This window comes from Pelodiscus sinensis, chromosome 19 (genome assembly GCF_052426305.1).
Source record: "Pelodiscus sinensis isolate ZL-2025 chromosome 19, ASM5242630v1, whole genome shotgun sequence".
Classification (NCBI taxonomy): domain Eukaryota; kingdom Metazoa; phylum Chordata; order Testudines; family Trionychidae; genus Pelodiscus; species Pelodiscus sinensis.
In genome coordinates, this window is record NC_143070.1 from 6,592,150 (window position 1) to 6,618,870 (window position 26,721).

The window sequence follows — 26,721 nt, forward strand, 5'->3', positions numbered from 1 at the left end:
GAATTATGGACTTATTTATCTTGTTGAGAAAAGAACTGTGTGCGTGGTGAGAAGACAAAATTGCACACAAGGAGGCAGAGTTCCCAGATAAGAGGACAAGGGAGTAACCAGGGACAGTCTGGTGCTTATCGCTCATGGCTGGGCAAGCAGAATTGGGTGGTGTAAGCAGGGTGCTCCAAGATCAGTTGTGAGCACACCCGCAACGGACGTCACCCCACCCGGACTGTGTGCAAGAGTGTGCAAGCAATGAACATCACTCCACATGGACTGATTCCCCTCCTCTGAGGGGATAGATACCACACCAATTCGCCCTACGGGTCAAAGTCCATCGATTTGGCATATTGGGGTGACATGCACATTGGACTCTTGGCTTAACCAAATTAACCAACATTACCTTGGGTTTGGCCAGCCCCGGAGGGTGAGTGGTGCATGAATGAGCTTGTGAGACTGTGCGCCAAAATTTTGGGTTAAGAATTAGACTTAACTATTCAAGTTAAGTACTGCTTTTGGCCTGCTTTCTAATTGCTAACTACTAGATTTAAGCCTTGGCTTTGAACTGCTTCTTAATTGCTTGCAATAACGTTTGTTAAAGGCATATTTTGTCTGCTATGAATTCACTGTTGTGTGTAAGCCCGGCCTATGGGACTGTTGTATGGACTGATCACCCTTGCAACAGCGCCCTCATGTGACAATGTCAGAGATAAGGGGTAGTCAGAGCAGTATTGGAGACGTGCATCATGGCCCACCTATGCCCCGGGAGCAGGTAACTGGGCAGTGTTTCTTTCTGTGTGTCTGTCATTCCTTACTAACAGGCACTGTAATGGCAAAGCTTGAGTTTGAAACAAATAAGGGGTTGAATAAAAAACCCGAGCGTCTTGGATCCCAAGTGTGCGCCATTCTCACCCCCACAATTAAACAGAAGCGGAATCGAATTATGAACCAATTAGCCAGAATCATTCTCTTTCCGTGGCCTCAGACGCTTCACTGACTTTCCCCTCCTCCATCCCTTCCAGGTACCTTTGAACTCCCTCAGCGTCTCCGACAGCGCAAGAGTTATCTGGGAGAAACCACTGACGCGCTCGTCCAGGTCAGGAGAAATCTCCTCTGGCGGCTGGAACTGCCCCGTCTCACACCTGGAGAGAAACCGTGTCATGTCTGTGACTCGGTTCTAAAATTCCGGTTAGTAAATCGCTGCTCCAATGGGCCTGGAGCTAGAATCTTTCTGCTTCTCCCAGCCCAGCAGCAGGTCCCGCATAGCCCAGCAACATTCCCCTCACAGGTCCAATTGTTCTTCACATCTGGCCTAGAGAGACCAGCTCTGGGCACGAAAGGGGAACTGAGACTCCACAGCCAACTCGCTCCCATCAGACACATACAAGGACCCCCGGGAAGGGATTTTGCTCAGAGGGACAGGAGGTTCCCAAGTGAAGGGCTGTAGAAATCTGCCCACTAGCAATTAGACTGAGACACCAGCTGTCCCCTTCCCCAGCTCATTCCACACAGGTCTCCAAACAGCCCTTGGGTGGGAAAGATTCTGGATCCCTGCTAACCTGGGCTGAATGGTGCCCAGTGCCCAGCAGTGACAGGCCCATGTTCAACCTGCACAGTCCTGAGGTAGCCAGTCCCCAGGGAAGTGACAGCTCTAGGAAACACCTGAGGTCAGACAGTGCAGTGCTTTTTATATTTATATATAAATAAATAAAGGTGCCGGTACTCCAGGGGAAAAGTTGTTGAGCTCTGACTGGAGGTGCCGGTACTGCGTACCGGACAAGTACCGTCTCAAGAAAAAGCACTGAGTCTCTGCCACTGAATGGAGAATTCCATAGACTTCTGTGTATGGGCGAGACCCTCAGGCTGAAGTTGATCAGGGAGGTCTGTGCGCAGCCTGTGCCCTTCCCTTCATATCTGGGTGTAGAGTCCTGGGGAGGATGTGGTGCTCACATCAGCTCCAAGCTGTTTCCCGGGAGCGGGAGTGAGAAAGAGCCACGTACCTGCTCAAGGTGCTGCTGGCATCCTGCAGGAGAAAGAGAAAAGAATCTCAGCCCCATCGGACACACACAGGGGCCCCAGGAAAGGGATTTTGCAAACGTGGGGAAAGAGAGGCCCTGAGCGAATGGGGCTTTGCCATCTCTAATATTTCTGTGCCTGTCACTCTGCAAAGCACAATGGTCACTCATGTCAGCAACGCACATGCCGAGTTACACCCAGATCTGATGGCTGGACCCCAGCGCTTGTGGTTCAGGAGCCTCCCAGCTCTACACACAGGGAAGGGATGTTTCTCCCTCAGTCTCACCTGCAGGAATTCACTCGCTGGCTTCTGACACGTCCCCTCCAGCTCCCGGATCAGCTCGCTGAGACGGGAAATCTGTGCGGAGAGTTTACTGACAGTGTCAGTCTGGAGCCTCACAAGCTCTTCCTCCAGCTTCTGCAGCTGGGCCAGCAGGAGTCGCTCTTGTTCCTCCAGGAACTGCCGCAGCTGCTGAAACTCGGCCACAATCCTCTGCCTCTCGGCTTGTGTCTGTTTCTGGATGAAAACAGGGAAAAGGCCGGTCAAAGGGCATGGATGGAGCCCGGGGCCCTTTCATGGGCAGCTGAGTGCGCAGCAGGGACAACTTCTTTGTGAATCCTCAGATTTCTGGTCTATGGGTACAAGGCAGAGGAGGCTCTCCCAACTTCCCCTTTGTCCCTCTGAAAGGGACAGTTCCCTGCCTGTCATAAGCAGCATGTTTTGTTATTCATGGGCGCTGGGAATTCAGACGCAGAGCAGGAGGCAGGACTCAGCCCCACCCTGAGAAAGACACTGGGGTGGGGGTGGGGGAGAGGACAGAAACAAATCTGTTAATTCATGAAATGGCCAGACTCAGCCGACAGCCCTTCACAGGGACATTCAGCTCCCTGGGGGAGGATTTCTGGGAAAACCACAAGGGCTGGACATTAACTCATCCCCCGACATGAAAGCTCAGGACCGGTCCACACATGGATCTAACCCAGCAATCCATGGTCTTGGAGAAACTCCCTCGCCCACCTTTCCCAAGGCCACACAGGAGTCTGCCTCCAAACGGCCCTCCCCCTGACAGTTAGGGATGTTAAATATCCGTTAACTGATTAGTCGAGCAACCTCATGAATTCTTATTGGTTAGTCCACTGTCATCCTATAGTCCCCAAGGATGGGGCCGGCAGCCAGTGCGCTCCAGCTTCAGTGGACTGGAGCTGCCTCTGTATCATGCAGGGTACCAGGTGGAAGCTGGTCTGTCAAGGGAGCCTTTTAAAAACCACCTTCCCTCGTGGACCAACTGCTGCCTGTTGCCCCTGTGTGCTGCCTGTTGCCCCAGAGTGGCAACAGCCCCTGTCTGGGTGGGGGGGGGGGGGGGGAAAGGGGGAGGTCTGAGCTCCCGGGCCTGGCATAAGCTGGACTACCTGCCTGGCTCCTAATACACTTTAAATACAGAGCCGCAGTGGGAGTAGGTCCCAGACCCATTGCTGGCCAGCCTGCTAGAAAATTGACTGGCGGGCCGGGGGGAGAGCATGCATGTAGTCTATAGCATTCATCTATAAGCTTTTGCTTACTGGTTAATCGACTACACCAGGGGTTCTCAAACTTCGTGATACCGCGCCCCCCTAAAATGCTAAATGAATGACCCCCCCCCCACTGCTCCAAAATTGTTAAGCCAAAAAAAAAGGTTGGGGGGGGGGGGGGTGAGAGCCAAAGTTGTTAAGCAAAAGTTGCACCACTTTGTCCAGTTTGGGACTGCACGCTAACCACCAATTCACCCACCCCTCCCCCTAAGCCATGCTCCCCAGTCTCCCCATCCCAATGCACTCACCCCTGCCTCAGAGCCAGGCTCTCCAGGCGCTCCCCCCCCCATCCCAGTACATTTTCCCCTGCCTCAGACCCAGCCCCCCCCAGTAGCCCTCAGACTCAGACCCAGGCCCCCTTAGCCCTCCCCCAATCCCAGTGCAATCCCCTCTCCCCGAGGCAGACACGGAGGAGCAATCTTACTTTTAAAGTGGTCCTCCTGCCGCCCAGCCCAGTTGCCTTAGCTCACAGCTTGTAGGGGAGGCATCACGTGGCCAGCTGCCGGTCACGTGAGCCACAGAGCACCATGCACTCCGCTCCCACCCAGCCCGGCACCCCCCAAGCGTCTCTAGACTCTGCGGCACTCCTCACTCCCCCGCCTCCACCAGATGCGGCAGGGGTCCGGGTGAAAACCGGATGCCTGGCAACTGAGATGCCAGAAAGAGACAAATTTTTGCATAAAAATACGGATCCAGCTGCGACCCTCCTGTAAGTTGCTCGCGACCCCCCCCAGTTTGAGAAACACTGGACTACACTATTACATTCCTACTGCCAGTCCTTGCCAGTTATACCCACAGGCACCTACCAGATACTCCAGGTTTTTCCCCTCTCCTGTTGCTTTCCATCCCAGCAGCTTTTCTCTCTCTTCCTTCAGAGTCTTCAAACGGGCCTGAAATTTTCCCTGAAGAAACAGACATGAGTTGGGAGGCTTCCCTGTAAGGGCTGAGAGGGGTGTGTGGAACGGGGCATTTTTTCCCCACCAACAAACAAGACATCTGTTGGTTCTAATCTCTGTGTGAGATCAGGGCCACCGAAGAGATAAAATGTTATTAATGGAGACTGGGAGTATGTCATAGTCCGACTTGTACATGAACCGGAGTTGGTAACTTTACTAATTCCAAAGAGATTTCAATCATCCCCATTCTTTGTTAGTACTTGTGAATGGATTAATGGGGCTGTGCATAACCGGATACTAGAGTCACATAGGGGTGTATCAATAAACCTGTGTTTGAGACGGTTTAATAAAAATGACAAATCCCAGAGGTAAGCAAGGTGTAAATATGGGCTGGGATTTCAGCCCTGAAGGCTGCACTGGTTCGACAGAGCTAGTTTCAGCACTCAGGCAAACCCCATTCGTCTGGTGTGAGCTGCACAGTCCCAGTTTGGTGGGGCTCTGTCCCTGTCTGGTGGGGACTCAGCCTTGGACGTGGCTTTGTCTGGTGCAAAAGAGACAAGAGGACACTGAGGCTGCAGCAGGACATCTGTGAAGGTGAGGATTCGGGAGTAGGGGTGTGAGGAAGGCCCCTCCACACAGAACTACGTAGGCAGGGATGGTCTGACTAAGGCAGGGACAGGCCACGGAGGCTGCCCAATACAGGTGAAGTTGGGCCCAGCCAGGCAGGCACGGGCATGTCCTGCGTTCCAGGAGGGTCAGTGACATCCCCATCATTAGTTATATAAATCTGCATGTCTAATGGGGGGGGGGGGAGGCGTCCTAAACCCTGTCAGCAGCAACACCCTCTGGCCAGGTACCCACTGCCCCAGTTCCTGGTACAGCTCCTGGAAGCAGTGCACTGCGCAAGGCAGGGATGATCCCTCACTGTGATTTGTGCAGGGGCCTGTAAGGGCTACTGTGATGCAAATAAAAATAATCGGTCCCATTCAACGTTATTCTGTTAAAAACGACAGCTTGTAACTTCCCATCTGCAGTCACAAACATCAGCCGGCAAGTCTTGTGATTTACACTTCACTAATTGTTAGCATCTTCTGTTATGTAAAAAGTTCCCTCATTTCCCCAGTTGGAAGCCGAGGTTGGAAAGGGTTCGGAATTCCTGAGAAAACTTTCCCACATCCGGTATCTTTAAAGACTAGATATTTTGCCTCTGTTGCCTCTCAGCCAGAACATTTAGGCTGTGTCTAGACTGGCAAGTTTTTCCGCAAAAGCAATTGCTTTTGCAGAAAAACTTGCCTGCTGTCTACACTGGCCGCTTGAATTTGCGCAAGAACACTGACGATCTAATGTAATATTGTCAGTGTTCTTGCGCAAATACAGGCAGTCCCCGGGTTACATGGATCCAACCTACATCGGATCCCTGCTTACAAACAGGGTGAGGCAACCCCGCACTAGCTGCTTCCCCCCAGCAGACCAGGGAGACGCGAAGCTAGCGCTCCCCTCCAGCAGACCAGGGAGACGCGGAGCGGCTTTTCTCAGCAGACACCTCAGCTTGAGAATAAAGGATTGAGGGAAGTGAGGCGTGGGAGAATAAAACTGAGCTCTGGAGAAATGTTTGGCTAGAGTTTCCCCTACAATATGTACCAGTTCCGACTTACATACAAATTCAACTTAAGAACAAACCTACAGTCCCTATCTTGTACGTAACCCGGGGACTGCCTGTACTATGCTGCTCCCGCTCGGGAAAAAGCCCTCTTGCGCAAATGTTTTTGCGCAAGAGGGCCAGTGTAGACAGGTAAAAACTGTTTTGTGCAAAAAAGCCCCAATGGCAAAAATGGCGATCGGGGCTTTCTTGCGCAAAACCACATCTAGATTGGCACGGATGCTTTTCCACAAAAAGTGCTTTTGCGCAAAAGCGTCCGTGCCAATCTAGGCGCTCTTTTCTGCGAATGCTTTTAACGGAAAAACTTTTCCGTTAAAAGCATTTGCGGAAAACCATGCCAGTCTAGACGCAGCCTTATTTAGTTACAACATCTCCCGTACCAAGAAGCTTTACAGAGCTGACTGATGAGTCACACCTGTGCTAGGTAACAGTCAGTGAATTTAGCCCGTAATTAAAATCCAAAGTTATTACCCATTACACTGAGCAACAGTTCCCTACCTTGTACTGCTGGACAGCTTCCTGTATGGGAACCACCGTGTGAGCGTGGTGAGCCTGGGATCTGTCACACACCACACAGATGGGGGTTTGATCCTCCTTACAGAACAGCTTCAGCACCTCCTGGTGCTCCCCGCATACTCCGCCCCCTCCTACATCCTTTGCTGCCTGCAAACTCAGTCGCTTGGCTATTTCCACCACGTTTACCAATAGCCTGTTGGGCCGGAGGGGTCCCTGCTGCACAGGATCTCCGCACTGTGGGCAGGAGGCAGCTGGGCCGGGCCCCTCCCAGCACCGGCTGAGGCAGGCCCGGCAGAAATTGTGCCCGCAGTCTGTGATCACCGGGTCCTTAAAATACTGCAGACAGAGGGGACACGTTGCTTCTTCCCGGAGACTTTCCACTGGGCTCTCTGAGGCCATGGCTGCCTCCGGGCTGGAGAACGGGGTCACTTCCGATTTCCTGAGCTCAGGCTCTGCCCTGTCTCCAGCAACACCTAGCTGTTCCCTTTCCTGGAGCTGACTCAGGCAGTTTGCTGGATTGGAAAAAAGACAACAGGAGATATTTCAGCCATGGAAGCTTTGGTGAAAAAAAAAAAGGTCCCATGCTCTGGCCATGGCATTGGCCCATGGGCTGGCGTGAAGGATCCTTGGAGCATCACATGGACCCGGAATCCACCCGGCAGTACTGGTCAGCTTCCAGAACTGTGTGTGGCCTGGGAGCGAGATTGAGGCTTGGGCAGAATTCATTGTGTTTAATGTCTAATTAAAGTTGACAGATAAAATTAGCATTTGAGTATTTTATATGCATCTAGTTACAGACGCACAGAGGGGGAGAGTCAGGCAAAATTTGGATCAGACAATAATTATTCAATGACAGTAGACACTGAGATTTAGCGCTAATAAGTTCTCAAACAGCCTTGTTCTTTCTGTGTGTATATAAGTAAAACTTCCAATTATGATGAATGGAAATATTTTTTCTTTGATTTCTGAGTATACAGGGAAATCGAGGTTCACTAGCATCTAATGATAAAAGCCTGCTCCCTCCAAGTCCAGGGATATTAAATTCACAGGCCAAAAACTTATTTCAGCTGGAACTGATAATCCAAAAGCCTGCCTCCGACACGCACCAAGGCTGCTCTGGCTTTTTGGAGATCGGTGTCAAAAACATTGCCAATATTAACGACTTTATGCATCTCATGAACATAGGAATGGCCAGGTCAGACCAAAGGTCTATCTAGCCCAGTGGCCAATGCCAGGTGTCCCAGAGGGAATTAATACAACAGGGAATCATCAAATGATCCATCCCGTTGTCAATTCCCAGGTTCTGGCAGAGGCCAGGGACACTTTAGTTCTCAGTTTTGCGTATTTCAGGTGTTTGTCAAAGCACCCCTGTGATGAAGTGGGGAATTGTGTGTGTGTGTGGGGGGGGGGGAGGGGGGGAATGGTTACCTGCCAGGGCAATGACCTGGTGCCTCCCCATGCTCATGCAGCATTGGTCTGATAATCAGAGGTGATAAGTTCTACAGGCCCCTGGTGTCCAGGCTCCAAGAACACTCCTGGCTTGGGGCCTGGCTCCAGCGAAGTTCAGGGCTGGGCCTCTCCAACCCGCTGCACCCCTCACAACTCCACCTGCCACCTCCAGGTGATTTTAAATGGCCCAGGGACTTCTGCCACCACCAGCAGCAGCGCAGCAGGGTTAGAGCAGCTTCCTGCCTGCTCTCTCAGTGCGCAGCTGCTGGCACATCCCTGCAGCCCCATGGAGGGAGGGGAGGGGGTCTTCTTGCACAGCCCCCAGCCCGAGTGGCTAATGGGAGCAGCAGAGATTGTACCTGCAAGCAGCTGCGCATGGAGACCGCCCCCCCCATCCCTCTCCATGCCTCGGAACTGCTCCTAAAGAGGGGGTGAACTAGGTAAGCATCCATACTCCTCCCCCTCTCCTGCACCCTACCCCTGCCCTAGCCCACAGCCTGCACCCCGACTCTGTCCCAGTCTGCACCCTGACCCCCTCCCACATACACATGCCCTTCCAGAGCTCAGCACCTCTCCTCTCCTGCACCCAAATGCCCTCCCAGAGCCTGCAACCCCCATCTCTGCCCCTGCCCAGAGCCTGCACCCCCCCAGAGCCTGCACCCCCCCATCTCTGCCCCTGCCCAGAGCCTGCACCCTGCCCCCCCCAGAGCCTGCACCCCCCCATCTCTGCCCCTGCCCAGAGCCTGCACCCCCCCAGAGCCTGCACCCCCCATCTCTGCCCCTGCCCAGAGCCTGCACCCCCCCAGAGCCTGCACCCCCCCATCTCTGCCCCTGCCCAGAGCCTGCACCCCCCCAGAGCCTGCACCCCCCCATCTCTGCCCCTGCCCAGAGCCTGCACCCCCCCTCTGCCCCTGCCCAGAGCCTGCACACCCCCATCTCTGCCCCTGCCCAGAGCCTGCACCCCCCCATCTCTGCCCCTGCCCAGAGCCTGCACCCCCCCATCTCTGCCCCTGCCCAGAGCCTGCACCCCCCCATCTCTGCCCCTGCCCAGAGCCTGCACCCCCCCCCAGAGCCTGCACCCCCCATCTCTGCCCCTGCCCAGAGCCTGCACCCCCCCCAGAGCCTGCACCCCCCATCTCTGCCCCTGCCCAGAGCCTGCACTCCCCCAGAGCCTGCACCCCCATCTCTGCCCCTGCCCAGAGCCTGCACCCCCCGAGCCTGCACCCCCCATCTCTGCCCCTGCCCAGAGCCTGCACCCCCCCATCTCCTGCCCCTGCCCAGAGCTGCCCCCCCCCAGAGCCTGCACCCCCCCAGAGCCTGCACCCCCCCATCTCTGCCCCTGCCCAGAGCCTGCACCCCCCCCTCCTGCCCTGCCCAGAGCCTGCACCCCCCCCAGAGCCTGCACCCCCCCAGAGCCTGCACCCCTCCTGCACCCAGCCCCGTCCCAGACGCTGCCCTGCTCCTGAGCTGGCGGGGAGCTAAGGGAAAAACCAGCCCACGGGGGCTGTGAGCAGACCCCCCCCCCCCAGGACAGTGACACGCCCCCCCCCCCCCCCCGGACCGAGGCTGCAGCGCCTCTGCGGGGCTCGGGCTGGCGTGGAACGTGCCGGGGACTCAGCCTGGACCCCGGGGGGGAGGGGGCAGATGACCCCCCCCACTCAGCCCCGCCCCCAGCTACATGCCCCTCCCCGCGCGGCCCCTGCACAAGCCCCCCCCCCGCGAGGTGCCCGGCGGGGGGGGGGGGGGGAGCAGCAGAGGGGCCGCGCGCCCAGGTTTGCAGGGGCTGCTCCGGCCCCGCCCCCCGCAGCCCGGCCCTTTGTCCGGGGCGCCCCCCTCACCTGCAGCCCGCGGCCCGGCTCCGGGAGGCGCAGCAGCCCCTGGCCAGGGAAGCCCTCGGTCTGAGCTAAGCCCTGGCGCAGGCCCGGGACCGGAGTCACTGATCCGCTGCGCACGCGCGGTCTGGCCCCGCCCCCGTTCCGCACCGACCCGGACGGGTTTTCGGTGCGTCCCTCCTCTGCCCCGGGCCCGGCCCCGCCCACCCCGCTGCGATTGAGCCCTGGGCGGGGGCCGCCACAGCGTCTGACATTGCGCATGCGCCGCGCAGCCTGCGGGAGCCGTTAGTACCGTTACTCGCGGCGCGGCTGCTTCCGCTTCCGGGCAGCGCCGGGGAGGGGGGCGGGGAGGAATCGGAGGAGCCGAGGTGAGGCGGGGAGGCGCCTGGGGGCAGGGGCGGTTGCGGGGGGCGGGGCAGGTGACGTGGCTAATCTGGGGGGGGCGGTGAGATAAATCGCTGGGGGGGGGGAGGTTTTGCAATGGGACCCAAATCACTGGGGGGGGGGGGCGGGGTGGAGGCTCCTGGTGACACACGGGGGGGGGGGAGGGGGGAGATCAGAGATCACGTGACACCGACCTCGGCCTGGTGATGCGCGGGGGTGGGGCCGTTCCCACGGGGGGGGGGGCGGGGAGGAGAGAATTTCCCGGGCCCCGCCCTGCCCAGGCTGCGGGTCAGACCCGCCCCTGTCTGCCTGTCGGGAGGGGGGATGAATGGGAGCGAAGGGGGGCGGGGCTGGGAGGGGGGATTGTGACGTGGGGCTGGGGGGCGGGGCCGTTCCAACCGGGGGGGGGGGGGGGGGGGAGGAGGAGAGGGAGAGAATTTCCCGGGCCCCGCCCCGGGCCCCGCCCTGCCCGGGCTGCGGGTCAGACCCGCCCCTGTCTGCCTGTCGGGAGGGGGGATGAATGGGAGCGAAGGGGGGCGGGGCTGGGAGGGGGGATTGTGACGTGGGGGGGGGGCGGGGCGCAAGGCCCGGGGTGGGTTTGAGGATGTTTCAGGGGAGGATTCTGACGTGGAGTGGGGAGGGGGGGGGTGTGACCTGGCGTGGGGGGGGGGGAGCAGGTGGTTGGGGGGATGTAGAGTTGGGGGGGGGGCAGGTGCTATCTCTGGCTGGGGGAGATTCTGGCCTGGAGCTGCCTGGGGGAGCAGCCCCACAGCCCCCTGAGGGCTCTGGGTTGTGAGCTGAGGTGGGACTACAGGAGCACAGAAGGCAGGAAGCCTGGCTGAGGCTCTGTTTGGGTGGGTATGGTGGCATACTGGATTTTTGCCGGCCAGATCCACCACATGGATCACATCTCCCCCCCCCCCCCCCCCCCCCCCCCCGATCTAGATAATATTTATTCCTGTCATAAGCGCAAGGGCTTGGAATAGGGATATGAAAGTGTAACCGTGCTCAGGCTCATCGGTTAACCTTCATGGTTACATGCATGCTCCTGGTACAGGGCTCCCTGTGTGTTTCCCAGCCAGTGGGGTGAGATTGTGCTGGGGACAGGGTGATGCTTAGAGCCCTGTGCCTCCCCTCACAGAGGATATGGCCCCTGCAGCAGGTCGCTTTGAGTAGCATGCAGGAGCGCAGGAAGCCTCCCCAAGGCTCTCCTTGGGTTGTACGACGGTGGTGGCAGTGGGCCATATCCAGTGGTTTTGCAGGCTGGATCCAGCTCACACACTGCATTTTGCACCTGCGGTCTAGATAATACTTAATTCAGTCTTGAGTGCAGGGGCCTGCACTAGAGATGTGAATGTTTAACTGTGTACATGGGTTACTGACGAGCCTGGGCTCATTGATTAACCATTGCAGTTTCACACAGACTCCCGGTATGCGCTTTTAAGCCGGTTCCCTGTCCCCGTATGTAACTGAGTAGCTGCTGAAATTTTCAGCAGTTACACGATTACTTACACGCATTTTAACATCTCTAGCCTTGACTGTCTCCTGCTAGCAAAGAGGGCTACGTGGGAGGTCTTACAGTGGCACAGCTCTGCTGCTATAAGGTCCGAAGTCTAGAATCATCCTGGCTAGCTCCCTGAAACTGAGTGCAGTGACTGCCCAAAAGGGAACAAATTGCTGAGAACCATTCGGAAAGAGTTAGACACTGAAACAGAAACAGGTTGAGTGATGTTTAATGAAACAGACCCAGGGAAATAAGGCAGCTGCATGGGGTATATCTCTGGGATGGTATGTCTGGGATGATACAGTGCTAGCAGGAGCTTTGGAGCTGGACCCAAAGAGACCCCATAGCGCGGGCTGGGACTGTAGGCTGGGACTGTAGCTGGAAGTGCATCACTACAGCTGCTGCTTCGGGTCCTGGGCCAGGCACTGAACAGCCCTGCCCTGTAGACAGAGGGAAGTGGCTGCTGTTCCTTCCACTGCCCCAGACTTGGTCCCGCTGGGACCCACAAAAGCCACCCAGGAGGGCCAGGACCATGTCCTTGGGAGTGTCTCAGGTCAGTCCGTGCAGTGTGGTGCTGGGTGGAGAGCAGGTGGGGGCTGTGGTTGGGCTCTGGCAGTGGAGGGTTAATGCTGCACTCCCGGTGCGTGCTGCAGGTTGCTCTTAGAGGGGAAGTTGCTCAGGTTGGTCCACAGGTTCGGGGCTGGGTTTCTCTGTCATGCTGTTGCCCACACCATGTAGCATGGGATACCCTGGCTGAGTCATGGCCACTCCCCCTGGGGTGTGTGCAGGTGGCCAAGGAGAACTCTTCCCCAGCACCCTGCTGTGCCTGACCAGGCGCTGAAGCCAGCCCTAGAGTCTGCCCACCCCACTTCAGAGCTGTAGCCTGCAGGTGAGGGGCAAGCCCTGGGCAAAGGGCTGGGCTGGGCAGTGGCACCATCTGCTGTGGTGCAGGGCCTGAGGAGCCCCCTGCAAACTGGGGCACCTCAGCCCACGTGTTGCTTCCCCTGCTCCCAGGAGACACCCCACTCCCAAATTGCTCTGGGCAGATTGTGAAGAGGGGGAGGGAGTCTGTGCAGGGGCCAAACTGACCACATGAGTGGATCACACAGCTGGCTGCAGGGCCAAGACAGGGGCCAAATGGCAAAATCAGGGCAGGCAGTGAGGTTTAGAACAGGGCATCAGTCCAGCCAGCCAGTGGCAGAGGGGAAACCCCAAGTTAGGGAGGGGATGGAAGTTATTTCGGTGGGGAGCAGGGAGCCCTCTGCAGTGCTTGCAAAAATGGAGTATGGGGCAGATGTGGAGTGTTTCTTATTTCCAAGGGTACGTATCGGGGCCACTTTCTAGGCCTGTAATCTGAATGGCACCATGTTCCCCAGGGACTGGACAAGGCAGATCTTCCCTGCTTAATAAAATGGATTTGCCTGCTAAACGGGACTAGAGTCACTGGATTATTTTAGATACAGCCCCTTCCATACACTGTCCTAGCCAGACATGGTTTTAGGGTCTCAAAGAATCCCTGATCAGGTTCTCTGTCTGCATAAAGCTTCCAAGGTGTTTGCCAACGTGTCCCACTTGGGGTTGTACAAGGATGGCTCCTTTTAAATCCATTATTGAATGTCCAGGGAGTAGGGATGTTAAAATTCGATTAATCAGCGAATTGAATAGTCGATAGAATTTCCATCGACTATTTGATTAGTCAATAAGGGCACTTCCTCATTGAAATGTAGCAAGAGCTGGCTGGACTGTTGCTAAACTTCAAAGGTGAGAATACCGCATGAGGATTCTTGCCCAGTGAGGACTCCTGTACAACTCAAAAGTGGAACGTTGCCACTGCGCCCCTCCTATGGAGCTGGAGGGAACCGGCTTTTAAGCCGGCTCCCCCAGCACCCCGTCCTCTCCCTCCCTTCCCTGCTCCCCCCCTTCCCTATCTCTTTCTGATAGAGGCAGTAAGGGGGGGAAGTGACTAGTCAACAGTGTGTCAATTATCCAATAAGCTTTTGCTTATCAGATAGTCGATTAGTCGCTTACATCCCTACCAGGGAGGTTAAAACATTTCCTAATGGATTTATCTGGGTTACTCCCTGGACTTTCAATGATAGATTTAAAAGTATTTTCTCACCAGATTACAGAAGGAGACAGCTGAATTGGAGTTAATTTACAAATTCAATACTATAACATTGACTCAAATGTGAAGTTAAATATGGGTTTGTAAAGAACAAATCATGTGAAACCAATCTGATAGCTTTCTTTGATAAGATAACAAGTCTTGTGGATAAGGGAGAAGAGGTGGATGTGCATACCTAAACTTTAGTAAGGCATTTGATACTGTCTCAGGTGACCTTCTTATCTGTAAACTCGGTCAATGCAACCTAATGGGGCTACTATAAGGGGAGGGCGCATAACTGGCTGGATAACCGTTCTTAGAGAGTAGTTGTTAATGTTTCACAGTCATGCTGGAAGGGTATAACAAGTGGGGTTCTACAGGGGTCTGTTGGGACTTGTTCTGTTCAATAGCTTCATCAATTATTTAGATGACGGCATAGAGAGTATGCTTATAAAGTTTGCAGATTATACCAAGTTGCAAGTGGTTTGGAGGATAGGGTCATAATTCAAAATTATCTGGACGAAATGGAGAAATGGTCTGAGGTAAATAGGATGAAGTTTAATAAGGACAAATGCACAATACTCAGCTTAGGAAGGAACAGTCAGTTTCACACATGCAGAATGGGAATCATCTGTTTAGGAAGGAGTCTTACAGAAAGGGATCTAGGGGTCATAGTGGACCACAAGCTAAATATGAGTCAACAGTGTGACGCTATTGCAAAAAAAGCAAACATGATTGTGGGATGCATTAACAGGAGTGTTGTGAGCAAGACAGGAGAAGTCATTCTTCCGCTCTACTCTGTTCCGTTTAGGCCTCAGTTGGAGTATTGTATCCAATTCTGGGCTCCACATTTCAAGAGAGATGTGCAGAAGGGCCAGAGAAGAGCAACAAAAATGATTAAAGGTGTAGAAAACATGACCTGTGAGGGAAGACTGAAAGAATTGGGCTTGGTTAGTTTAACAAAGAGAAGACTGATAGCTGTTTTCAAGTATCTAAAAGAGTGTTACAAGGAAGAAGGAGAAAAATTGTTCTCTGAGGACAGGACAAGAAACAGTGGGCTTTAATTGCAACACGGGAGGTTTAGATTGGATGTCAGAAAAAACCTCCTACCTTCTCATGGTGGTTAAACACTGGAATAAATTGCCTAGAGAGGTTGTAGAGTCTCCCTCGCTGGAGATATTTAAAAGTAGGTTAGACAGAGCTTGAACTGCCATGAGGGCAGGGGACTGGACTTCATGATCTCTTGAGGTCCCTTCCATCTCTACTGTGTACTTAAATGGTTTTGAGCTTTTGGTATTAAAATGAAAACAAGTAATGCCATGATGCGTATTGCACAATGATAATACAGATAAATGATCCAGTGTTCAGAGATATCTCTCTCTCTCTCTCTCTCTCTCTCTCTGTATATATATATATATATATATATATATATATATATATATATATATATATAAAAATTCTTCCTGATGGATGACAGAATGATGTCATCAGCTTCCACATGCTGCTTCTACCCCCAGCTGCTTGCTGTGGCCAGCCGCGGCGCTGTCCCCTACAGGCATGGGCTACTCCAGCTCCTGCTTCACACCCCAGGGGGGCTGCACTGCTGGGGAGGAGCTGCTGTCACCTGGTCCCTTCTGCCATCCAAGTCCAACCTCATCCCCCTGGGCCATGATAGGTCCCCTCCGCCATCCGAGCCCCGATGTGTACCCGCTTATTCATTGAAATGTATAACATTGGCATGCCCCAGGGGCTGTCTGCTGGCAGCATGATGCAGTCCCAGTTTGTTCAGTCTCTCTTCACACAAAACCCTTCTGGGTCTCTAAACATTTTCTTGGCCTGGCTTGCAAATGTCTCCACATCTGCTTCATCTTTTTGGAGGTAGGGTGACCAAAAGTGAACACAGCCAGCACGGCAGGTGAGGGCAAACTCTCAACGTATTGAATGGCATGAAAATGAAGGTTCTCAATTAATCAACTAACTCACGCAATTAATGCAACAAAAATTAGCTAGATTTGAAAAAGCAGTGGTAGGCGGTGCCCGAGTTACGGTGCTGGGAGCTGCACAAAAGCAAGTAAGTGGCCCCTACCTCCCCAAGCCAAGACCCTGCACCCCCAGCCCTCAGTAACTGCCTTGCCTAGGCCCACTCCACCCCCTTACCCCCTGCTCTGAGACCCCGACTCTCACTATGCTCACATACCTCCCCCCCCAAGCCAAAATCACGCACACCCAGCCCCCTTACCCTTTCTGCCAAGACCCTACACTCCCAGCCTGCTCCTGCCCTCTCCCCCCTGGCCAGACACCTATCCCCAGAGAAAGGGGAGTTCGGTTAGTGAGCGTAGCCAGCAGGGAGCACAACCCCCTAGTAATAACATTTGTAAAAGTGCAAAACTATTATTGTCCTGCAGATTGTCCCAGATCAGATGGATTGAGAAGGCTCCCCCCCCCCTTTCTTAAGTATGGTTCCAATTCGGGTAAAAACCCTGGTTCTCTGGGTCTGGTTCAGTTCTGGCAAGTCCAGCTGGGCAAATGGTGAGAGGGGCCAAGTCTGTGTTAAGAATATAAGAACGGCCACACTGGGTCAGACCAAAGGTCCATCTAGCCCAGTGGCCACTGCCAGATGCCCCGAGGGAGTGAACAGAACAGGTAAACATCACGTGATACCTTTCCTGTCAACCATTTCCAGCCTCTGACCAACAGAGGCTAGGGACACCATTCCTACTCATCCTGGCTAATAGCCATTGATGGCCCTATTCTCCATGAACTTATCTAGCTCTTTTTGTTCCCTGTTAAATTCCTGGTCTTCACAACATCCTCTGGCAAGGAGTTCCACAGGTTGACTGTGTGCTGTGTGAAGAAAACCTGCTACCTATTAATTTGATTTGGTGACCCCCTAGTTCTTATATTATAGGAATAAGTAAATAATTTTTCCTTATTCACTTTTTCCACACCAGTCCTGTTTTTATAGACCTCTATCATATTCCCCTTAGTCTCCTCTTTTCTAAGCTGAAAAGTCCAAGTCCTTTTAATCTCTCTTCATGGAGGATCCATTCCAAGCCCCTAATCGTTTTTTGCCCTTTCATGAACCTTTTCCAATGCCAGTATATCTTTTTGAGATGAGACAACCATTTCTAGACGCAGTATTCACAATGTGGGTATACCATGGTTTTATACAGGGGCAATAAGATTTTCTCTATTTTATTTTCTGTCCCTTTTTTAATTAATCCTAATATTGTTTGCACTTTTGACAGCCGCTGCACATTGAGTGGATGTTTTCAGAGAGCTATCCACAATGACTTCAAGATAATGGAGTAGTTATCGCTAAATTAGTCACCATCATATTATGTGTGTAGTTGGGATTATTTTTTCCAATGTGCATTACTTTACATTTATTAACATTAAATGGCAACATTTCCTTTGCCGTTTTGTTGCCCAATCACTTAGTTTGATGAGATCTTTTTTAAGCTCTTCACAGTCTGCTTTGGTCTTAACTATCTTGAGCAGTTTGGTATCATCTGCAAATTTTGCCACGTTGTTTACCCCTTTTTCCAGGTCATTTATAAATAGGTTAAACAGGATTGGTTCCAGTACCCACCCTTGGGGGACACCACTAATTACCATTCTCCATTCTGAAAAAATACCATTTATTCCTATTCTTTATTTCTTTTTAACCAGTTATCAATCCAGAAGAGGATCTTCCCTCTCATCCCATAATAACTAACTTTACTTAAGAGCCTTTGGTGAGGGACCTTGTCAAAGGCTTTCTGGAAATCTAAGTACACTATATTCACTGGATCCCCCTTGTCCACGTGTTTGTTGACGCCCCCCCTCAAAGAACTGTAGAGGGGTACGTCTACACTGCAATGCTATTTTGGTAATATCCCAAAAGAGCTCTCCTGTGTCTTCACAGCAAGCTCATTATTTCGGGGTTGCTATTCTGACATCTCTGTAAACCTCATACTGCGAGGAGTAAGGGACGTTTTGGACTAGTCCTTTATTTGAGATTTGGTGCTTTGTAGACCGCGCCAAATGACTAAAATAAGCTGTTTCGAAATAGCATTGAAATAAGCAGGGCTTGACAAACTGTGGCGAAATCTACTCACCAGCCCCGCACTGCGCATGTGCAAGACCCGCATTGCGCATGCGTGCACCGCCAATAAACAGAGTGACCGGCTGAAATCTACTCGCCATAGGCGAGTAGATTCACTTATTTGTCAAGCAATTTGTGTAGCTCAAATTGTGCATCGTATTTTGAGTTACGGTGCAGTGTAGATGCACCCTAGTAGATTAGTAAGGCATGATTTCCCTTTACAGAAACCATGCTGACTTTTCCCCCACAAATTATGTTTATCTACATGTCTGACAATTTTATTCTTTACTATAGTTTGCCCAGAATTGACATTAGACTTCCTGGTCTGTAATTGCCAGGATCACCTCTAGAGCTCTTTTTAAATATTGACATCACAGTAGCTATCTTCCAGTCATTAGCTACAGAAGTGTTGTAAAACTGACGGTTTTCCCAGCATGGTGGAGCCTAGAGCATCTGTCTGCAGGGAGGGAGCCTGGGGGAATTGAGCTGTGAAATAGACCGAGCCCCCTTTGGAAACCTCCCCAGTTGCCCCTCTCACCCTGACGGGCTGAAGACTCACGTCCACACTTTGCTCCAGATTGTCCCGTCCTACAGGAGACAGGGCAGGGAAATGGCTGTGGTGGAGCTAGCTCAGGTAGGAGATTTTGTGGGGAGTTTCAGGGGCGTTATTGTAGAGGGGAAGAGGCAGGAAGTACACAAGGTGGGGCAGGGTGGAATAAATCTGCTGGGACTTGCTCAGCCTGGGACCTGATTGTCTGAACAGGCCCATTGGGAAGGAGGGTGAATGTTCTCCCATTTCTGTAAGAGGAAACACCCCATGGACAGGGCTGCGGAAACTGACCAGACTCTCCATTGGTCCATCAATGGCTACTAGCCAGGATGAGCAAGGAGGGTGTCATGAGCCTCTGTTTGCCAGAAGCTGGGAATGGGTGATGGGAATGGAGCACTTGGTGATTCCCTGTTTTGGTGCCCTCTGAGGCACCTGCATTGGCCACTGTTGGAAGACAGGACACTGGGCTAGATGGACCTTTGGTCTGACCCAGTCTGGCCGGTCCCATTGTTGTTTTCTCACGCTGGAGACAGAGCTCACTAGCCAGAGGCTGCCATGAAATATGCAGGTGCTGGGATTCCTGTCCCTGTTGCATATGGAGAGCTCTGCTCCCCCCTCAGCCTGTGGCTGGCAGATGGGTGAATGAGAAGACCCTGCCCTGCTTCATTTGCTGGGAGGCACAAGGAGCTCTCTCCCCTCTCTCTTCCCTGGAGCCTTCTCATTCTGCCCTGCCCAGAGGTGCCAGATTATGCTCCTCAGGGTCTCCTTCATTGTGAGTAGTGGGATTGTGACCTGGGCGGCAGGCACTGAGTGGGGAGTCCCTGTTGTTGCAGATGCGGGTGACCTTCGAGGAGGTGGCTGTGTATTTCACCCAGGGGCAGGGGGCGCTGCTGGACCCCGCTCAGAGAGCCCTCTACAGGGACGTCATGCAGGAGAACTACGAGACTGTGGCCTCGCTGGGTAAGGATTCCTGTGCCCTCAGCTATCAAAGCCCTGGGGCCGACATTTCTGCATCTGCTCTGTTGGGGAGTGGGGCCCACAGCCCCCGTGTGAGAGACACTTTCATCACCATGCCCCCCTTCTGGGGAACAGGGGAGTCAGACACCTAACAGACATACTAATTCATCGCTGTCTCCCCTGCTTTCACGGGGCCGAAAGCAGGGTACGGTCCTGCCTATATTATTTCTCCTACACACACCATTCTCCTGCCTTCTTGGGACTGGCTCCATCCATGGGGAGGGCTCTAGATTCTGCAGGCTTGGAAATACGCAGCAAGCTCCCCAAAGCCCACAGATCATTAAATCTCCTAATGAGGGCATGACAACACCCTGTGTCACTGAGGGGTGGGGAGTCACCAGGCCCTGCACCGCCATCCACAGCCAGACGTGACTCTCAGCCAGCAGGTGGAACACAAGGCTTATTAGTTCACAGGATGTGATGTAGTGGAGGTGCTGTTACATTGACTCTTTGCTGTATTGTGTGTATACGTGTACCTCAGTTCTCCCCTCCACCCCCTTGCAGCACTCTCCGCATGAGGCGGGAGAGGCTGAGGATGACTCATTCCAGATGTGTATTGGGCCCAGATATCTGAGGGTCAGACACAGGAGGTAACAACCGAGGCTGGGAAGGATAGGCAGGACTGATTCCAGGCTGGGGGGTAGGACCTGGGAGAAGGGTCAGTCTCGGCTGAGCTAGGATGAGAGATGAGGCTTAGAGCAATAAAAGGGGCGTGAAGGCCCAGAAGCCCCTTTCCATCCCACCCTGAGGAATAATGCTGCCTGCTCTCGGGGGCCCTGTTAACATTGATCCTATGCTACACTGTGTCCCTGTGAACCAATACAACTTTCTGTTCTACCTGCTGGCTGCGAGTCACATCTGGCTGCGGATGGGGGTGCAGGGTCGGGGACCCCTGAAATGCCGTGACACAGGGACACAGCATAGAGCAGACTTTTTAGAACAGGAGTCCTTCATGGGGAGAAGGGAGCCCATAGCCAAGGGCCCTGCCCCACCATCTCTGCCCTCAAGCCTGCGAGACTCACTTTCACCCTCCACAGCTTGTCCCTGGTGCAGCCAGCACCGTCTCAAGCCTTTGTCTACCTTCCCGGGCAAAAGATGTCACCTGGTCACACACCCCTTCCAGGCTCAGATTACCATGAGCCTGGGCCATTGTGAATGTGCAGACCTGGGCATCCTCCCTCAGTGAGTCACTCCCGAATTCCCATCCCCATCTAGATAGTGGTGCGGCACCCAGGGAAACAAAAGTACACAGGGGGTTTCTGCAGGCCAATAGAAATCACATAACAAAGTAACCAGAATGAATAGAATCCCAATTTAGTGACATCCCTTACCCCCTTCCACCCGAGAAGTCTGCTGCTCTCAAGATGTCGGTGTTACCACAGTCCCATGTAGAATCAGATTGTGCTCAGGGAATGTTCCTTGTGACACATACTCTGCCCAGACTCCATGTGCCTTCACCTTGCCTGATTTCACCCCTGTGCAGGATTCTCCATTCCCAAACCTAACCTGATTGCCCAGCTGGAACAAGGGGAAGAGCCGTGGGTCCCAGATCTCCAGCCCTCCAAAGAAACTGAGATCTTGAGAGGCACCTGTACAAGTGAGTAGTCAGGGAAACTGTCACAGATCCCTTCCAGCGAGTGCTCAGTTCTGCCCTGTGTCTCCCAGGCAGAGCTGCAGGTATCATCCTGGCAAATACTTGCTACAGCTCCCTTGCCATCCTGTCAGCTAGTAGGAGGTTCCTCCCTACATTTCCTTCCCTGGGAGTGTTGGGGGGGAATGTTGATACAGAATCCAATATCTGTCTCCCAAACTATTATTGTGTTGTGCTTTCTGTCTTTGCCATTCCCTTGTTGGTGCTTTGTCCCCAGCACAGACAGTGACTTCTGCCTGGCTTCTCTCTCTCCCAGCAGGTGATAAGATAGTGAGGGAGAACAATGAGGAGAATCGACCACAGGAAGGTCCTGGAACTGTAGAACCACAGGGAACATTTTTGGAAGGAGCCGAAGGGGATTTTTCCCAGTGTGTAGAACAGGGGGAAACATGGGGAAATCGACACGGGGCAGAGAGGCAACTGGAGAACAATCCAAGCAGGAAAGCAGAGGAATCCATTGAATGTGGGGAACGATCCAAGGATCCTAAGGAAACTCCAGCCCAGCAGATACATTACAATGGAAAGAAACCCTATGAATGCTCAGACTGTGGGAAAAGATTCAGTGAGAAGTCAGGCCTTATTCTGCCCCAGAGAGATCACACGGGAGCGAGACTCTGCAAGTGTCTGGAGTGTGAAAAAAGTTTGATTGAACTTTCATCCTGTATTGAACATGAGATTGTCCCCATGGAAGAGAAATCCCATAAGTGCTTTGAGTGTGGGAAAAGCTTCACTTTGAGATCGCACCTTATTATACATGAGAGAACCCACTCTGGAGAAAGGCCATATAGATGCTTGGAATGTGAGAAGAGTTTCAGTCAGAGGTCACACCTTATTATACATCAGAGAATCCACTCAGGAGAAAAGCCGTATAGATGCTTGGAATGTGGGAAACACTTCAGTCAGCGGTCACACCTTATTGTACATCAGAGAATCCACACAGGAGAGAGGCCATATAAATGCCATGAGTGTGGGAAAGGTTTTATTCAGCAGTCAGCCCTTATTAGACATGAGAGAACCCACACAGGAGAGAGGCCATATAAATGCCACGAATGTGGGAAAGGTTTCACTTGGCAATCGGCCCTTACTGTCCATGAGAGAACTCACACGGGAGAGAGACCATATAAATGCCATGAGTGTGGGAAAGGTTTCATTACACAATCAACCCTTACTCTCCATGAGAGAACTCACACGGGAGAGAGACCGTATAAATGCCATGAATGTGGGAAATGTTTCACTCAGCGATCAGCCCTCAGTATTCATGAGAGAACCCACACGGGAGAGAAACCATATAAGTGCTTTGACTGTGGGGAAAGCTTCATTGGGCGCTCACACCTTATTATTCATCAAAGACTGCACACAGGAGAGAGACCATATAAATGCCGTGAGTGTGGGAAAGATTTCATTATACAATCAGCCCTTACAGTCCATGAGAGAACCCACACGGGAGAGAGACCATATAAATGCCATGAATGTGGGAAAGGCTTTACTCAGCGATCAGAGCTTACTCTCCATGAGAGAACCCATACAGGAGAGAAACCATATAAGTGCTTCGACTGTGGAAAAAGCTTCAGTCAAAGTTCGCATCTTATTATCCATCAGAGACTGCATACAGGAGAGAGACCATATAAATGCCTTGACTGTGGGAAAAGCTTCAGGCAAACCTCAAATCTTATTAGACATCAGAGAGTGCATGCAGGGGGAAGGGACCATATAAATGCTGTGAGTGAGGGAAAGTTTTCACTGAGCAATCAGCCCTTACTGTCCATGAGAGAACCCATACAGGAGAGAGACGATACAGATGCCTTGACTCTGGGAAAAGGTTTAGGTGCACCTCACAACTTGTTAGACATCAGAGAATCCAAACCCGTCCTGCACCAGCAAATCCCTCAAGAAGAAACCTCTCAGATTTCATTAGTTAGTGCAGTGGTTCTTAATCTGGGAGTAATTACCCCTCAAGGGGTAATTTGGCATCTTTCAGAGGATAATAGTTTTAAAATACAATAGATATTCAGTTTAGTTCAACATCATGTATAAAATCACAAAATACAATAAAAATGATTAAGCTTAATTTTCTTTTTGTTAATTGCCATTTTTAAAAGGAGGGGGTATAATTTTGGTTTCTTGACTAAGCTTAAGGGGTAACAGTGCCAGAGTGGTTAAGAACCACTGAGTTAGTGTGTAAAGCAGCGGTTCCTAACCACCAGTCTGAGGGCCTGTGCCAGGCCACAAACCGCTGGCTGCCATAGCATGGCTGCTGTCAGCTTAATCTGTCTGTTCTCAGTGATTCTGGGGATGGGGCTCACCCCAGCCACCTGAGCCGCCTAACAGCGGTCAGCTTCAACTCCAGCAGCCGTGGCAGGTGATTTTGCCTGGCAGCAGGACTGGAGCTGAAACGGTGGCAGGAAGAAGTGGAGCAAGAGGTACTTCCCTCCCTTCCCCCCAGGTAAGATGGTGGCCCAGTAGAGAATCCACACTCCAGACCGCTTCTACCCAGGGAGCCGTGAGATGCGCTTGGCGGGGGGGGGGAGGGGGCATGAAGGAGGAGGGAGAGTGCACACTGCCAACAGCCGCTCCCCCTGCTTGCATGGAAGTAACAGCCATGCTCCCTATAGGGGACAACCTCATTCTGGGTAGTGCGGAGGTGGGTGCAAAGGGGGTGTTGAGTGAGAGTGTGGTAGGATCACAGGGCAAAAGTGTGTTGATATGGGCTGTAGGGGTCAGAGGTTAAAGGGGCAAAGTGCATGGGGCATAGGTGGGGGTCAAAGGGTGTTAGGCACTGGGGAGCAAGGAGGTGGGTTAGGGCTAGCGCTTAAGGGGAGCTAGGGCTGAGGGAGGGTGGGGTTAGAGGTCAAAGGGCAAGAGGGGTGGGTTACAGTGGGTCAGTGGTTATGAATCAATCACAGCACACCTAATGCTTCTGTCTCAAGGGGCAGCAGATCTGAGGGCGTCTGAGCATCTTAAGTGGTGTCAGAGCTTGTGGAACAGGCAGAGGCAGGATCAGGGTTTGGCACAACAGGCAGTGATGGCGTTTGTGGAGTAAGGGGCACCAGGGTAATGGGGCAGGATCAGGGAGAACCGGGAGTTGTGGGGCACGATCTGGGGAAATGGGAGGTTGTCAATTTAAGTCGGGGTCGCTAGGACACAGTGTGCCGAGGTTTGTAGTGACAGTGGATGCAGGACAGGCTCCAGGCAAGACAGAGGTGGGTGACAAAAGGAAGTTGACAGCAGGGAATGTTGGGAAGTGGGAGACGGTGGGCAATGATGTGACAGGCTTGGCAAAACAGACTTGTGAGGTAATGGGGTTAGTGGGATATAGAGGGTATCAGATGATGGGCTTGGCAGGTTTATTAATACAGAGACACAGAGTACCAAGGATGGCTGGATATGGGGTCAGAGGTTCTGGGGTTGGAAGTAGAAGGATGTGCAGTGACAAGATGGGGTCAGTGGGTGAGTGGTTTGGCAGACAGGTAACATTTTAATAGAATATTTGCATATTCATTATTCACATTCTAGGCTTTGGCATTTGTCCATGTTCAGTGATGTGCTCTTTTTTTCTGGGTGGCATCTTTGTGTTATACAAGGCTTAGTCCTTGAAAATCGAGGTGTATAGTTTCTTGCGAAAAGGGGTTTTTTTTCCCCTACAAATGGCCATGCCTACACAGAGCTTTTTATTGGCAAAACCTCTATCACAGAAAGAACTGGAAGAAGATATGCAAATGATTTTCATATCCTCTTCCGCAAAAAACCCCCTGCAGTGTAGCCATAGCCTGAGAGCTGAGTGAAGGGGAGGGAGGCAGGACCAGGGGGGAGAAGGCACCATGACTGTAAAGAGGCGCTGCCTTAACACTTTTCAATGACAGTAAGGATGAGTTATGGGGGGAAGGGGATGGAAAACAGTGACCAGGAAGCAGAGTTTTAGGGTGCGTCTAGACTGGCAAGATTTTGCGCAAAAACGACTGCTTTTGCGAAAAACTTGCCAGCTGTCTACACTGGCCGCTTGAATTTCCGCAAGAACACTGACTTCCTACTGTCTGAAATCAGTACTTCTTGTGGAAATACTATGCTGCTCTCGTTCGGGCAAAAGTCCTTTTGCTCAAAGCTTTTGTGCAAAAAGGCCAGTGTAGACAGCTCAGATTTGTTTGGCGCAAAAAAGCCCCGATCGCGAAAATGGCCATCGGGGCTTTTTTGCGGAACAGCGCGTCTAGATTGGCACGGACGCTTTTCCGCAAAAAGTGCTTTGGCGGAAAAGCGTCCGTGCCAATCTAGATGCTCTTTTCTGCAAATGCTTTTAACGGAAAACTTTTCTGTTAAAAGCATTTGCGGAAAATCATGCCAGTCTAGACGTAGCCAGGTGGTACCCTGGCTCCTTTGGCCTCAGCCGCCAGCCAGTGTCTTGGGCCTCGCTCGGTTCTGCCACTGGCAGGAGACACAGATTATAGGAATCAGGGGGTTTCTTTGATGCAAACTTTATTACTTACAAACAACACTGGCACATTTCTGTGCCCTGAACAGGGTAGAAACAAATGCAAGTCAGCAACTTCCCAAACAGGTTGTTTCCTCCATATCCAAGTGACACTGTCTGACCCAGGATCCCCACAGTCCACCCACCTCTAGTGTCAGGAGAATTCGTGACGTCAGCTTGGGATCCGCCCCCCCGCCCACAGAGTTCCAGAACCTCGGTAGAATTCTGCGGTAGAATGTGGCCGAGGCCGGAGACTGTGTGGCCTCACCCCCTCCTCGTCTCGTAAGTGAGGTCCTGCCTGTGACCCATCTGCGAGCCTTGGCCGTTATGGGGTCCCTCTGGCCCTCCACCTGGCTTAGGCCAAGCTCCAGATGGCCTCAGAGCAGCCGCCAGCCCATGTCCCCACTCCTTGGAGTGCACCACTCAGGTGGCGTGGCCAGGGCTCTTCAGGGTAACCTGAGCTCAATGACGGGGACTTCTGGCTTGGCCAGGGCCTTGGGGGGAAAAAGGAGCAGGGGTGGGGTCCCTGGGAGGGGCCAGCACCGGGAAGAGTCTGGTGCCCTCGGCAGGAGCTGCACTGATCAGCTGCCCCACCACAAAGTTCAGCCATCCCCCCGCCCTCCCCCCAGCAAGGATCATAGCTGTAGGGTCAACACGGCATCTACTCCCAAACTATCCCCATGTGAAGACATAGAAAGGCCTGGCCATCCCATTTCTTCAAGTGGGCAGGTCATGTCTCCCGGGCCTCAATCCCGAGCCCATGGGACTCCTCACTGGCCAGTGGGTTAGATTTAGGGCCGTAGGCACCGTCAGTTGGGTTGGTAACTTCAGCTACAATCTCAGAAAAAAAGTTTTAACTGGAATCTTCTCCTCATTTAAAGACAATCTCCACTGGAAACCTCACCCCGTCTGAACGTTCCGAGGGAATTTTCTCTTGCTTCTTCCAGTGCAGAGGGCAGAGTGTCTGGGTGGGAGGAAAGGATCAGAGAGGTGAGATTACAGGCTCTTGTAACAGGGTCGCCACTTCACACTG

At 52.8% G+C, this 26,721-nt stretch overlaps 2 protein-coding genes across 8 annotated transcripts in view; one reads left to right on the forward strand and one right to left on the reverse strand.

Annotated features, from left to right (window-relative positions):
- Nucleotides 1-26,721, reverse strand: part of LOC102452498 (uncharacterized) — a 58,652-nt gene that overhangs the window by 24,746 nt on the left and 7,185 nt on the right. Inside the window, exons 1-6 of one of the 7 annotated variants that reach the window (XM_089770743.1) lie at nucleotides 8,077-8,601; nucleotides 6,631-7,160; nucleotides 4,383-4,478; nucleotides 2,294-2,524; nucleotides 1,992-2,014; nucleotides 1,018-1,133 (exon numbers count right to left, since the gene is read on the reverse strand). In XM_089770743.1, the coding sequence (XP_089626869.1) occupies nucleotides 1,018-1,133; nucleotides 1,992-2,014; nucleotides 2,294-2,524; nucleotides 4,383-4,478; nucleotides 6,631-7,160; nucleotides 8,077-8,113 (1,033 nt within the window). In that variant the 5' untranslated portion in view covers nucleotides 8,114-8,601. Of the gene's footprint in view, nucleotides 1-1,017; nucleotides 1,134-1,991; nucleotides 2,015-2,293; nucleotides 2,525-4,382; nucleotides 4,479-6,630; nucleotides 7,161-8,076; nucleotides 8,602-9,935; nucleotides 10,156-26,721 lie in introns of those variants that run through there. The other 6 variants (XM_089770745.1, XM_089770741.1, XM_089770739.1 and 3 more) reach the window with 6 other exon arrangements.
- The window catches only part of LOC102452245 (uncharacterized), a 46,180-nt gene continuing 34,803 nt past the window's right edge, over nucleotides 15,345-26,721 (forward strand). The window contains exons 1-4 of the mRNA XM_089770885.1: nucleotides 15,345-18,642; nucleotides 19,392-19,518; nucleotides 21,059-21,172; nucleotides 21,486-22,881. Of these exons, the coding sequence (XP_089627011.1) occupies nucleotides 18,619-18,642; nucleotides 19,392-19,518; nucleotides 21,059-21,172; nucleotides 21,486-22,881 (1,661 nt within the window). The 5' untranslated portion in view covers nucleotides 15,345-18,618. The remainder of the gene's footprint in view (nucleotides 18,643-19,391; nucleotides 19,519-21,058; nucleotides 21,173-21,485; nucleotides 22,882-26,721) is intronic.